A 14273-nucleotide genomic window follows, 5' to 3' on the forward strand; every position below is an offset into this window, starting at 1 on the left:
TTATTCGTTTATTTATTATATTTGTTTTCTCTCTCTTTTCTCATTTTCACTGTACTTCCTCTTTTGTCCTGCTTGGTGTTTGTGTTAACATGCTCCTTCTGTCCAGTTCTTCTTGACATTTATCACTAAAGCCCTTTCAGTATCTCACTCTTTTTATGTTCTTGGAGGTCCAATGAATAAACAGAATACACAGAGTCATGGTCTAAATCTTAACATCGGTACATCTCTGAGTTTATGGCCAAGCAACGTATTAAAATAACCTATATACATTTTTTGCTGCACAAATATGGCAGTGTTTCCTGGTTTAAGCTTTAAGCGCAGAGAACAGATCAGACCAGCTCATGCGACTTAGTCTTAACATGAACTTACCAAAATCAGACAGCGTTACACACAAAACGATACCGGTTTAATTCATATATGAATACAGTTGGACACGGCAGCGAATTGCAGCATCAAATTGTATTGATGATATGTCTCTTTAAGGAAATCAGCATCATATTGGAGGAGTGGAGCAGGTGGGTGTTTCTCTCACTAAGCAAAACAAGCTTCGGAAGACTTGAGCGGCGTTTCCCTGCAGGAAACAGCTCCGTTCAGCTCATACGGTGTCGTTTATTCGAGGTTGTCCTAAAGCTCGGCGTCGACTGCTGCACTTTCAGCCCGATACAATGCTGCAGCTGAACGACACCGTGGAGCCTGAGAGTCCTGGGGCCGCAGTGCTACACGCAGCCGAGGTGGAGGACGGGGTGGAGGTTGCCTTCACGCCGCCTGCGGCCCGTCACAGTCGTGGCTTTGAAGCCGCCTCCGTAGCCTGCTGCTCCCCGCTACAGAAACTAACGCCCTTTCGCGTCCACAACCCAACGATGCAGGCAAAAGTCAAGGATTACTTTGTGTTTAGGGTAAGATATAAACCATGTCCTAATCACCGTTAAGTCTCCGAGTCTTCGGCAGCCACTCTGGCTAGCTAGGTTAGTTAATCTGGCTAGCTGGCTAATTTGCAATATTACAGTTATTATTATCTTCCCATCACGTTATTAAACAGTACGTCACGACACTTTTCTACAGTTTAGCCAAGTTATTAATACAGTTCCACTGGTGGGTATTTAATGACGTGATTTTCCCTTTTTATTTATCTTGCTCTCAAAAATACTAACCCAGTCGTCCTGATAAGTAGTTTTATCAGGGAACTGTGACGTTGTTGAAGTTATTCAAGTAGTTCAACGACATTTTAAGTTAACCTCGCACAGTCACGCTCTGGATGAGTTATAGGTTCAGTAAGAATATGATTTTACATGCATTTATATACGCACCGTTAACCTGAACTCAGCCTCAACCACATCAGGAATTTCAAAGCAGTGGACCCTACGAAGTCCAGGTTGAGTCCCTAATGCAAGTTTACTTAGTGTTTCTAAGGACATCACTTTGTACTGAAAATGATTAGAGACAAGCAGCAGGAAGAGGTCAGAAATGCTGCGAGCTCGGTGAGAAAACAGGATCACAGTGTCAGCTCGCTTTACGGACACACTTAGGCACCAGTACAGTCACATCCATCCGTCCATCCTGTTTATTTGTTAAGGAGCTAAACCCCTCACATTAAAGGCTTAGTGTTTAAATTACACCCCCTTTGCAGAAGCGGTTAGGAACAGCCCTCAGAGCTCATCACTGTTTTTGGCTATGCAGAGGGGGTCACAACTGATCCTGAAACACACAGCAGGCATAGCTACATGATACAGATTAGCACTAACGCTAACATGTTAACTACAGGCCGGCTTGTTAACTAAGTTAGCAAGCAAAGATAGATTAAAAGTTAACTTACCATGTTACGAGTCTTAGGTCGGTAAAGTTAGGTTGATATTGGATATTCAGCGGATATTCGCGTTTCGCCCCTCCTATTGCTCACACACAACCTCTTAAAATTTCTGAAATAACATTTTCTAAATTGTGGTAAAACAGAAAACAACTACAATCTTTATATTTCGCCGAAGTACCCGATCTTTCCATTTCGCCAAGTAGATATGATGAAAATAGTCGGAATGGCTGCAGCGGTCGCTTAACACAGTAAGGGACCGTCTGTAAAGTGCAGGTACTGCTTAAAAACGTAAAACATCCACATACATGAGCAGCTTGTTGGTGTTTATAAAGACCTGACACCTACTGAAATAGAAAGATGATGTGATAACCAATACCTGACATTAACAAGTATACACTTTTAACAAATTAGGCAGTCTAAAGGCGTATGCAGTGGACCTACAAATTGAATTGAGACACACTGAACAAACCTACTGCAAAATAAAATAACTTGTACTTAATTAAACAACATAATACAAATAACATACAAGCTTTGGTTTGAGACACTCCTGACAAACATACTACAACCTTTAGTTTGGTAAAATATGTCTCAAATGAATTTTAATGGTTTATTTCTAGAAATAAATTACTACTCTGTCACATCCATATGACATAAAGATCTTGATCGTTGGTTTCTGGTGTGGCTGCTGCATTGTGTCACTGATTTTTGTTTTTAAGAGATTTTCAGAAAATTATTATGCTAAAATTTTAAAATGTTTGAATTCAAAATTTGCTGGTACTCTTATCACACACTCTCTTCTATTTGGCTATTTATATAAAATGTGGAACTTGTGAAAGTTGGCTCCATGCAGACTGCTTTGGAATGATACCAGGTGCTGTTCCTGATGAGTAAACAACATGGTAATGTGAAACGTGTGAAACGGATGTGTAAAAAAAGTAGTTCAGTAAGATATGTGTACTGCGAAGTAAGTATTTTTAAAATAGAAACATTGCAACAAATAATTTTTAATTTTTACTGTATTGTTAGTTTAGTGTTGTGTAAGTTATAGTCAGCTGTTTAGCAATTCGTACCCCAGAATATATTTATTTTAATTCTGCACATCTTTGGATACACTGATGGCAGTTTGTACTTAATGTAGACTGGATACACTTTTGTCAGTTTTATTTCTTTGTTTTTTAAAGATGAATATAATTTTTTGTCACATGGATGTGCCTCAGCAACACTTCATTCATAATGATAATCAGACTACTGTATGTTGTTCATGTGCGACAAATTATTTGTTCCAGAAAAAACAAATTTTGCCACAATATGCTAATAAGGTTGTAGTTTGCTTGAGAAAGGTTTTTCAGGAAAATTCTAGTGCATGTATATTGAATATTCTAGTAGGACTGCAAAACATGTCAAAGTTAAAATGTATTGCCCAAAATTAAAATGCCCACGGCGCAGCTTTGCATAACATGCTCCTAAAACTTCATATATATATATATATTGCATGTTTTCCAAACCAAAGGTTTGAGATATGCATAAGTTCACTAAAGGTGACTGTAGATCTGTATGTCAACAGTTTGTCAGAATAGCCATAATTATTAGAAATTAAACAATTACAAATATTAAAATCTTCACATTTATAGTTTTATTATAGGTTTGCATTATTTGTTAAAACAAATGGGTGCCGCGGTAGTATACAGGCACCAACCCTCTTTATTAGGGACAATCTGACTCTCATAGTCATCAGAGGAAGGTGTCAGTACATCGGCAAGCAGGCACAAACTAGGCAAATTTACAATCAAAATCCAACAAAACAGAAGAATGGTTAAAACAAGAGATATTGCAGAACAAGAACATGGTTAAGAAATGCACTCAGAAAGCTGCAACACTTTGCAAGGCAAGAGACCAAAGTCTTTACATTTAAAACCATTTGTCTTGGCTGTCAGCATATTTTGGCTTGTAAAAACACAATAAAACATTCAAATTAATACAAACAAGCATTACAGTCAGTGAAGTAAAATGTAATAAGTATTTCTTATGTTTTTAAAAGTACCTGAGATATTGTGAGCTGGTTAGAGCAGCAAAGTTTAGTTCCCAGATTCTCCTTAATGTCCTGAGCCATGACATGGACTGGTTCAAATCCAACAACCAGCACTCCTGATTTAATGAAAGACTAATTAACGAAACCGGCTATTGGACGAAAACTACAATTATTACTTGATGTCCACAAGGGTTTAGAAACCCCAAGAGGGTTTGGAATGTTTGGAAATTTGTATTCATCCTAATATTTATGTTTTTCTTAACATTCTTAATTGCCTACTGACCAATTATATAGCTTTTTAAATACGTTTTTCTCAAGTGCCTAAAACATTAAATCAGTACTGTTTGTTTGTTATTCAGTCTTAGAAATGGGCCACAAGTGTGTGTGTGGTAATAAGTGAGTGGAGTCAGAGCTAGAGCGGGCCAGTCCCAAACAAGAGTACACTACATAAAGTGAGACTCCCAAAGCCCAAAACAGTGGGTGAATCTGGACCACAGGATTGGCAGTTTGGACAGGCTTGAGGAGCTGGTCAGTGGTGGAGGCTGGCTGAGCAGGACACTAGAACCCCTGGTGGAACAGGAGAATGGATTAACACCAAAAAGTTCATAAGCCTGAAGCTTGATCATTTCCAACCCCATTTCCAAAAAAGTTGGGACGCTATACAAAATGTAAATAAAAACAAAATGCAGTGATGTGCGAATCATTTAAACTCAATATTTAACTGACAGTAGTACAAAGATAAGATATCAAATGTTGAAACTGAGAAATGTTATTGTTTTTTGAAAAGTATTTGCCCATTTTGAACATGTTTCAAAAAAGTTAGGACAGAGACAACAAAAGGCTGGTAAAGTTGTGAAATGTTAAAAAAAAAAAAACAAACCTGGTGTTTGTTTGATTGGCTGAGTGTCTCAGAAGTAAAGATGAGGAGGGGTTCATCAATCTGTGAAAGACCGCACAATTAAATAGTGCAACAGTTCAGGAATAACGTTTCTTGACATAAAATAGCAAAGAACTGTTGCTTTTCATCATCTACAATACGTAATGTCATTAAAAGATAAAAGAAATCTCTCTGTAGTGGAAATCACTGCATGGGCTCAGAAACACCTCTGAAAACCACTGTCTGTGAAAACATTTCATCACTGCAACCACAAATGCAAGTTAAAACTCTAAAACACAAAGAAGAAACCGTATATAAACAGGACCATAAATTCTCTGGGCCCAGTCTCATTTAAAATGGACTGAGGGGAAGTGGAAAAGTGTCCTGTGGTCCAATGAATCGAAATTTGAAATTCTTTTCCCAACTTTTTTGGAAATGGGGTGCTCAAAAATACTCAACTCTACACCTGAAAAACGACATACTAATCACTACAAGTGATTTTAGATGTGTAAGTCATATGGATGTTACAAAGTATCAGCAGGGTTGTAGTTCCACCACACCTGAATCTAGTATTCAGATGCTCTTAAAGAAGTTCATCAAGTGTATGCTCTAAAGTATGTGAGATCAGGACTGGAACTATGCACAGATTGCCACAAGCAGGGTTGGGCAGCCATATAAGATGGAAGTGATTCTCTGGCGGCCATAAAAATGTAGAGGTACTTTTTAGACCTAAAGTTATAGTAGGGTCAATTGATGTGTCTTAATAAATTAAAAGTGATTTTAGCTCAGTATGTCAAATAGGTGAATAGGGAATTTTAAAGAAGAATAATTAAAACTGACATACACACATTTTCTAAGCTGTTTATCCTTCTGGGTCGCATGGCGGGGGGGCTATCCCAGCAGTCATTCGGCGAAAGGCAGAAAACACCCTGGACAGGTCGCAAGTCCATCGCAGGAAGTTAAAATCCAATCAGAGAATACATTTAGTAAACTAAAGGTTGAAATAGGTTTGTGACATGTTCACTGCAAATCAGTGTACACTACAATTGTATCACAGTATCCATTTATTTCAAGAAAAAATTCATTAAAATTCATTTGAGGCATATTTTACCAAAAAGTTGTAATATGTTTGTCAGGCATGTCTCTGTACACTACAAGTGATTTAGATCTAAAGTCATATGTGTCACAATGTTTTATTTCTGAAGAAATCATTAAAATCAGTCGAGGCATATTTTCTAAAACTAAAGGTTGTAGTATGTTTGTCAGGTGTGTCTCTGTACACTACAAGTGATTTTAGATCTGTAAGTCATATGGATATGACACAGTATCAGTTTATTTCTATAAAAAATTCATTAAAATTCAGTCGAGGAATATTTTATCAAACTAAAGGTTGTAGTATGTTTGTCAGGCATGTCTCTCTACACTACAAGTGATTTTAGATCTATAAGTCATATAGATGTGTCACAATAGTGATTTATTTCTGTAAGAAATTCATTAAAATTCAGTCGAGGCATATTTTACCTAACTAAAGGTTGTAGTATGTTTGTCAGGTGTGTCTCTGTACACATGTACGTGACACAGTAGGAATTTAAATGTCATAAAAAAACAAAAAAGGAATATGTTATCAAACTAAAGGTTGTATTATTTTTGCAAGATGTGTACCTGTACACTACAAGTGACTTTAGATGTGTATGTCTTATGGACGTCTCACAGTAGCAATTAATTACATATAAAAAATAATCTCTGCAATTCAACTAAGGCATATTTTATCAATTTAAAGGTTGTAGTATGTTTGTCAGATCAGGTCAGATGTATACTTGTTAGTGTCAGTTATTGATTTTCACATCATCTTTCTATTTCAGTAGGTTTAAAGTCTTTATAAATAACGCCAACAGGCTCCTCATGTCGTTGAATGTTTTACGTTTTTAATCAGTACCCACACTTTACCGACGGTCCCTTACCGTTTTCGGCGCCTACAGCAGCGATTCCGGCTATTTTCATCAAAAGTACTCGGCGAAATGGAAAGATCGAGTACTTTGACTAAATATAATGATTGTAGTTTGTTGTCTGTTTTACCACGATTTAAAAAATGTTATTTCAGAATTTTTAAGAGGTTGTTTGTGAGCGATAGGAGGGGCGAAACGCGAATATCCGCTGAATATCGAATATCAACCTTCACCGACCTACGAGTCTTTGTCGTTATTACACCAGAAGCCACAGACTAAAAGACAAATAACACGTATTACAGACATTGTTAACCTGCCTCATTAGGGAATTACGCTAGAAAAAATACTATAATTCTGTAAATAACGTTAAGATTCTGTATATTAAGTCTAAGAATAACAATAAGATGAGGCCGTTAGTTTCAGCTCTAACAATTCTTCCTATTTAGGAAACATGACGGTTAGAAAGAGTCGTTATTCCATTGAATTTTAAATTTTGAACGAGACTGAGCGTGCGCGCGGGCTGCGTCAGAGTGCAGTAGCTGATAGACCCCTGTAGTCCGCGTAATGCCCATATGTGGAACTCTGGGTCTAAGCTCGATTTCTCTAAGGTCAGAATGAATTGGGCTTACGAAAAATCGCCTCTATCGCGCCATGTGGTAAATAAAAATGTTGAGGACCTGTTATGTTTTGTCCTGTGGTTTCTCCTGTACATCACTGGATCCTCTGAATTACGAGGTAAAGAGACATAATACTAATATTGCTACATGCAAACTAACACTGCTGCACATCAAATTGACGTCACTAAGCTGCATTAAAGTAACGCGGGTGTTTTGATAGCATCCATAGCCTGCTTCCTTGTCGAAATGTCCCACTGTAAGCGTATATTTATAAGTAGGTCAGAAATACTACCAGCATTAAAACTAATCTGAAACTAATCTTAAAACTGAACTAAGCTGAAGTCAGCTTCTTTTTCACTAGTTTGTCATTCGAATGAATGCCCCATGGTGATAGAGCTGTCTAATACTATTTTGTATAAAACCACAGGCAATGTAGTAGAATATTCTAATGTGTTATATGTTTAATAATGTGGAATGATCAGCTGGAAAGTATGATTTTTCCTACAGACTGTCCTAGTGATGGCTTTTAGACAAACAGGTATTTTGCCAGACAGTTTTCTTTCTTTCTTTTTTCTTTTTCTTTCTTTCTTAGCAAAACATTTTAGACTAGCTACACCTTCAAAAAGTGGCAGAGAAAAATAAGGAGTTTCAAGAAATGGTGTGAGCATTTTCCAGTTTTAAACAGTGCCTATGCATGTTGAGAGCAAAACGCTCCAAACACCAGTCAACCGCTGTTGTTTGTTTGTTTTTTCTTTAATAAATAAATTAGTACATTCAGCTAAAACTACTCAGTCTGCAAAAATAAGGTGGAATCTGCTCTAGAGCATCAGTCAGGTGGGTACTAGCTGTGTCTGAATGAGTTGTGAGGCACATCACTGATCTTTCAACCTTTTTTATGGAAAAGGCAGCAAATGCCTGTTAGATTGTTGGAAAATACACAAATGATTTCCCTATAAAGTTTGTGTGGTTTCATTGTTCAAGCTCAGAGCCTCTGTTCCTGTTGTGTACGTTCTATTCTCTGTCATACATCCAGGGCACATTTGAACACATTTATTACTTGACTGAGCATTAAGTGAGTATCCAAGTATCCAACAATTGCCCAGACCATAATGACTCTGGTGAAAGCAGGTTAGGGCAAACTGATGCACCAGATGAGGGTGCAGAGCTTCCTCTGTGAGACCTCAGCATGCCAGTTGGTACTTTATAGATGACTCTTTTAGAAAGTCAAGTTGTAGGCTATTCAAATTAGAGACAAAATGATGAATCATCAGTTATCATTGTACATTTGACGCTGACTGTAGCTCATATTTCCTTTCTGACTAGTTATGAGGGAACATTCCATACAACAGATTGAATCTTTGGATTATCATAAATGAGCAGTTTGAGTAAACATTGGTGCAGTAATACCCAAAGGCCAGCATGTTGCCAACTGATCTAATTAATGAAAGCAGTGTAAAGCCTGGCATATCAGATACACTGATAATGCCACACAAATCTAGCCCTCTGTTTTGCTCTCCAGCCAGGAACCATAGAGCAAGCAGTGAACGATATCCGCACAGTGGCCTTGCCTTCAGAAGATGGTGAAGTTCTGAGTGTGTGGCTTTTGGCAGAGTGAGTCTTGTCCTCTCTTGTTTTCTTACCAAATTCTTCAGCGAATTGTCATACAGTTGTTAAAGGAAGTTTTGCAAGAATTTAGAGTCTTGTTCTGTATTCAGCCTCAAGCTTGATAACATATCCCAAGCATACTATTATTGCCATTTATATATTAAATTGATATAAGAATGAACTCTTATGAAAGCTAACATAAATTTTACATATACATAAAGTTAAACACCAAAACAGCTGGTAAGCTTGTAAAATTCATCTGCAGTTAAAATATACATGCATGTATTATATTGTTTATTACAAAGTCAAAATGGTATTTTGTTTAGCAGTCTTTCTCAGGCCTGCTTATCTTTTCAGAATTGATCACTGGAACAATGAAAAGGAGAGACTGGTGCTGATAACAGAGAGGTGAGGAAGGAATTCAGATTCACATTCACATGATTGTATTAGTCAACTGTGGGAGTTTATCTGCTCATAGTTTGCTGATGTGTGCTGTGCTGTTTTGCAGATCTTTGCTGGTTTGCAAATATGACTTCATAAACTTGCAGTGTCAGCAGGTCATCAGAATTTCCTTGAATGCCGTGGACACAATTTCGGTCGGGGAGTTTGAGTTTCCCCCTAAATCTCTCAACAAGTAAGACATACACTAAGGAGGGAAGAGCCACATTATTAATAAATTTAATTACTAGTGTCTGCAGTTTTGTAATTCTGATTCTATTTATTTAATCAATATGCTTGGGAGGCCTTAGAATATTGCATTTATCGCAAGTGTTCTACAATGTTACTAATGTTTACAATTGTTGGTGAGCATTCAGGTTATTTTCCCTCCTCTAACACTACAGTAAACTTTTATAACAAGATTAATGATGCCATTCTTGTTGCAGGAGTTATCATCTCTTTGTCTGTATGCATGTCTGTGTGAAGGAGAGAAGGCACTGGTATCCGTGTGCAGTGGGATAAACGGCCGAGGCCTTCATTCCTAAACCGTTGGAACCCCTGGTCCACTGACATGCCCTACGCCACATTCACAGAGCACCCAATGGCCCACGCTGATGAAAAGGTGGCTTCCCTCTGCCAGGTACATTAAAGAAATTAAAGAGCATTTTGTGTGGTTCACCAAATATCATGTTAGTTTGAGTAATCACAGCAATTCCAGCTGTTCGCTTTTTTGTTCTGCACTGATGTGTGGGTTGGGTGCTATTTTCCTCTCAAATTGGAAGCAAATCTGATTGGTTGCCTGCACCATGGTTGACAAAAATGTGGTGTAAAAAATACAACAGTTAGATTTCTGTGGTTATTTGATGTGCTTGCTGATAATTACAGACCTAACACACAATGGGAGGCCTGATTGTGTTTCACTGGTGCCACCAGCTTTGTTAATATCATACTCCATGCATAGCATGCATTGAAAACAATACATTGCACCACTTTTATGAAGATGAATTTGATCAAAATGCAACAACTACTTTTGACAAATCATGTAAAAATCAATGTAATTAACATATCTTCCACATGACTGAAGTGTAAATAACCTTAACCCGTAATGGGTCTTAAGCTTACAGTGAACATTTGACTTGCTGTGAGGAACTTGTAGATGACTGCCAATGACCTAACTGTTTCATCCATCAGCTGGAGAACTTTAAAACTCAGCTTATCCAAGCTGTAAAGAAGGCCCACAAGGAGTGCCCCATCCCAGGACGGGCCAACGGAGTGCTGCTGCTGGAGCGGCCCCTCCTAATAGAGACTTACCTTGGCATCATGTCCTTCATCAACAACGAGGCCAAACTAGGCTACTCCATGACCAGGGGCAAAATTGGCTTCTAGTTCTCCCTGATCACCAACCAGGCACCACCACTGACTGGTATCGCTACACTCAAGAATGTCAAGCTAAGTGAACCCTTTTGTGTCGCTTGCCAGATGTCAGTGGGGGTGCCCTCTCCACCCTGACAGTATGTGTCACTGACTCTGCAGCATGTGCCGGGAAGCATCTGATGCCAACATTGATGCCTCCTTACTGGGCAGTTCCATCCAGCTTTTCCCCCCTCTGTGCCCCACAACCTACCAAATGGATTTTTAAAGAGTCTGTTTGATGATGTGGGATGAGTTGGAGTACGTGATGGCTGATGGAGCTTTGTATGTAGCAGTGGTAGAAAGGGATGAACATATATCTGCCATAATAACGTTTGGCATTAGCCATGAATAATTTGACCTCAGAGTCTAATTTAACTTTTCCCTTTATTAGCAAGCTAAGATAGCAGCCTTAGGCCTTTAAGAGGATCTTTATACTCATAAATCTCTTTTTCAAACATGGTTCTTTGGGGAACCAAACTGCTTCCTCTGTGGCATTGTGCAAAAAAACCATGTGACCCTCTGTGGTCTTTTTTTTTTGTTTTGTTTAAGAGGGATGTCAAGTCATTCTCTCACAGTGACATGAAACCCTGACAGTAAGAAAATGTTCTTTGTAATTAAGAAGGTGAATAGCCATAATTTCTTAGTAATCAATCAGAAACCTACAGCCAATTTGTTCTTGCTTTTGATTTTCTAGACCTTTTAATGCAGCAGCACTTTGAGTGTCTGTTACTGTGGAATTATGTAATGGCATCCATAAGCTTATGGAACAAAATTTAGTCCTTAATGCTTGTTAGAAAAGGAAAATTGTTAGCATTAGTTATCACCAACTTTAAATTGTATAGGAGACAGATGTTTAAATTCAGCTACTGTGATGAAAGTTGTGATAGTATGTAAAATGCTAATAAAAACAAAGCAGTGGTTAGAAAATTGACCTATATAAAACTGAAAACGGTACAGAGCACAATTTGTTTTATCTTATGAATTTTATTATTTTGGGGGTTTTCTGTAAGTATATGCTCATTCCAAACATGCTGCCTGCACCATGTTCCAGCAAGTCAGGACACAAGCATATTTACCACTGTGTTACATTACCTTTCCTTTTAAAAGCACTTAATCATTTGGGGACTCAAGATATTAATTGATCCAGTTTTGAAAGTCTAATTTTTTACCATTATACAGTTAAAGAAAGTCTACAGCTGCGCAAACGTACGGGGCTTAGTTATCATATTTTTCATTTCGTAATGCGCTGCACGTTTTCAATAGAAGACAGGCAGGTCAGTCTAACTGATTACACAACCACACTGTTTTAACATGTGCACAATGTTTCTCGCTATTGCCCTGTTGGAATAAGCATGGACAGACTCTGGCTTTTGAACTTCACGCTGGTAACAATCTGGATGTTCCTTTTCTTCTTTGCCCTGGAGAACACAACGTCTGTTGTTTCCATTATTAAAAACAATCTGAAAGGTTGACATATCACAACACGTTTCTAGTGTGCAACAGTCCATTTTAGATGAGCTCAACCCCAGAAAAGTCGGCAGCGTTTCTGGATGTTATTGACATATGCCTTCCATAGTGCATAGAAGTCTTAACTTGCATTAGTGGATGCAGCAATAAACAGTTTGTCAAAGTATTCCCAAGCCCATTTGGTGATGTCCATCACAGAAGCATGCTGGTTGTTTATGCAGTGCCGTCTGAGGGATCGAAAGTCACGGGCTATTCAGTTGTGGTTTTTGGCCTTGCTTTTTTTTATGCAGAGATTTTTCCGGATTCCCGTATTCTTTTGACGATACAATGCTCTGTAGGGAGTGAAATACCTAAAATCTTTGCAAACACTTGATAAGAATGTTGGACTATTTGCAGATGCATTTTTTTTTACCCTTACTTTAGGCCTTTCCTGAATGGTATTTGTATACCCAAGCATGGGTACATCACCTATTCTAAAATGTTTTCTATGCATTTAACATCTGTAGTCTTAAACTGCTCATGCCCCAACTATTTTGGAACAAGCTGTAGGCATCGATTTCAGAATGACCGTATATTTACAAAAACCAATGCTGATATGGTAAAACATTAAATATGTTGTCTTTGTACTGCTTGCATTTAAATACTGGTCAAAGCAGAATTACAAACACTACTTCTTGTTTTTTCATATGACATACCATCACAGCTTTTTTGTAACTTTGTAAACAACACTGAAGGAGTCTGGAAGCAAAGGCTGATTACTTGTTTATCCCTATGTACAGCACCTTAAATTTAGTGCACTGACTTTTTTTGTTAGAGAGAGAGACCAGCCAGTGATTTCTGAATTGAATTGAATTCATTGAATACATTGAATAGGCCACAGAATTGAATAAAGCAAAACATGACAATTATAGCTAGTTAATTATTCCAGTGAAATATGGCTGTTCGTAAACAGGTTTGTTCCTAATTTATTTCACTTAAAGCTCGGAAGCACATGCATAATAGTTGGAACAGATAAGCTGGCTTTCAATCCAAATATTGCCATTTATAATGAATTAATTTTACCCTGTTGTACTCACTGATTATAAATATGAAACAAATGTCAATACATATAGTTAATACTATATAAAGCTCCACATTTAAAAATGATAGCTGTTCAAATGGATTTTCGGAGGCATTACCACTAGAAGACTTATCTTAACAACCTTTGGTGTGTCTCAGCTTTATTATTCATTACATTTCATCACCTCCAAGTAATAACATCAAGGCATGTTTTATCAGTAACGTTAGGAATAAGTCATATTATCATCAAATTTGGCAGTGACTTTGTTTTGAAAGAACTCTCTCTTTTTTTTAATTTGTTTGACTGTCTACTAATGTTATTCCCTGCTCAGGTTAGGTTAGCACACTTGCTAGTTTCAAATGATATTAAAAGTTGAAGCAAAGGTGTTTAGCTTGGAGGTGAATATGGGTTCTCAGATGTGTCTTTGCTTGTGCTTGTTTTTATTTATACCTTTTTTTTCCTTTTTCTTTTTCCTGCTTTCACTTCAGTGTTTAGTGATGTATTTGTACCAAAGTGCTAAAGTCATAATGGTGGCACTGTTTCTGAAGTCAGGTTCTTTTCTTCTTCTTTCTTGTGGTAAAAATGTATAAAGTTTTGCATGTCATCTATGCATGTGGTTTACTGGGTGTGAAAAGTCTGGTTTTATGCATATGACATTTGTACTCTGGTCATGGCTTCAAATCACCCATTACAGCTTTAAAGCACATTTTCTCTGTCAAAATATTTATAATTAAGACTCATAAGTGCAAGATTACTGTTATTAATCAATTTATCCACACCTAACTGATGGGGCAGTTTCTAAAACCCAAAGTAGACCTGGTGTTAGTCGTTCTACTGCAACAATTTTCCAGATACATATTTAAAAAGAAACCAGCCTCAGCGTTGTAGTCTTAATTTTGTTGCCATTACTGCTGATATCCATCCTTTGGGTTTGTACTGTAACAATGACCGTGCTCAAAGTAAATAAAATGACTACATTCTTTTACTTCTGTTCCTTTTTCATTTGAGTGAGGG

At 37.6% G+C, this 14273-nt stretch overlaps 1 protein-coding gene across 1 annotated transcript; it reads left to right on the forward strand.

Moving 5' to 3' along the window:
• The first annotated feature begins 524 nt into the window (after window positions 1-524).
• On the forward strand, window positions 525-14244 carry tprg1l (tumor protein p63 regulated 1-like). Its single transcript, XM_036579039.1, has 6 exons — window positions 525-896; window positions 8796-8887; window positions 9239-9289; window positions 9390-9515; window positions 9806-9959; window positions 10511-14244. Exons 1-6 carry the CDS (start codon window positions 666-668, stop codon window positions 10703-10705), a joined length of 849 nt encoding a protein of 282 aa, XP_036434932.1. The 5' UTR covers window positions 525-665; the 3' UTR covers window positions 10706-14244.
• The last annotated feature ends 29 nt before the right edge of the window (window positions 14245-14273 follow it).

This window comes from Colossoma macropomum, unplaced genomic scaffold (genome assembly GCF_904425465.1).
Source record: "Colossoma macropomum unplaced genomic scaffold, Colossoma_macropomum, whole genome shotgun sequence".
NCBI classification, from domain to species: domain Eukaryota; kingdom Metazoa; phylum Chordata; class Actinopteri; order Characiformes; family Serrasalmidae; genus Colossoma; species Colossoma macropomum.

Excerpts from the sequence above, each read along its gene's own strand:
- tprg1l (XM_036579039.1), top strand. The coding sequence starts at position 666 with ATGCTGCAGCTGAACGACACCGTGGAGCCTGAGAGTCCTGGGGCCGCA. Across the intron at positions 8,888-9,238 it reads AGTGTGTGGCTTTTGGCAGA|AATTGATCACTGGAACAATG; the intron begins GTGAGTCTTGTC and ends TTATCTTTTCAG. Across the intron at positions 9,960-10,510 it reads AGGTGGCTTCCCTCTGCCAG|CTGGAGAACTTTAAAACTCA; the intron begins GTACATTAAAGA and ends TTCATCCATCAG.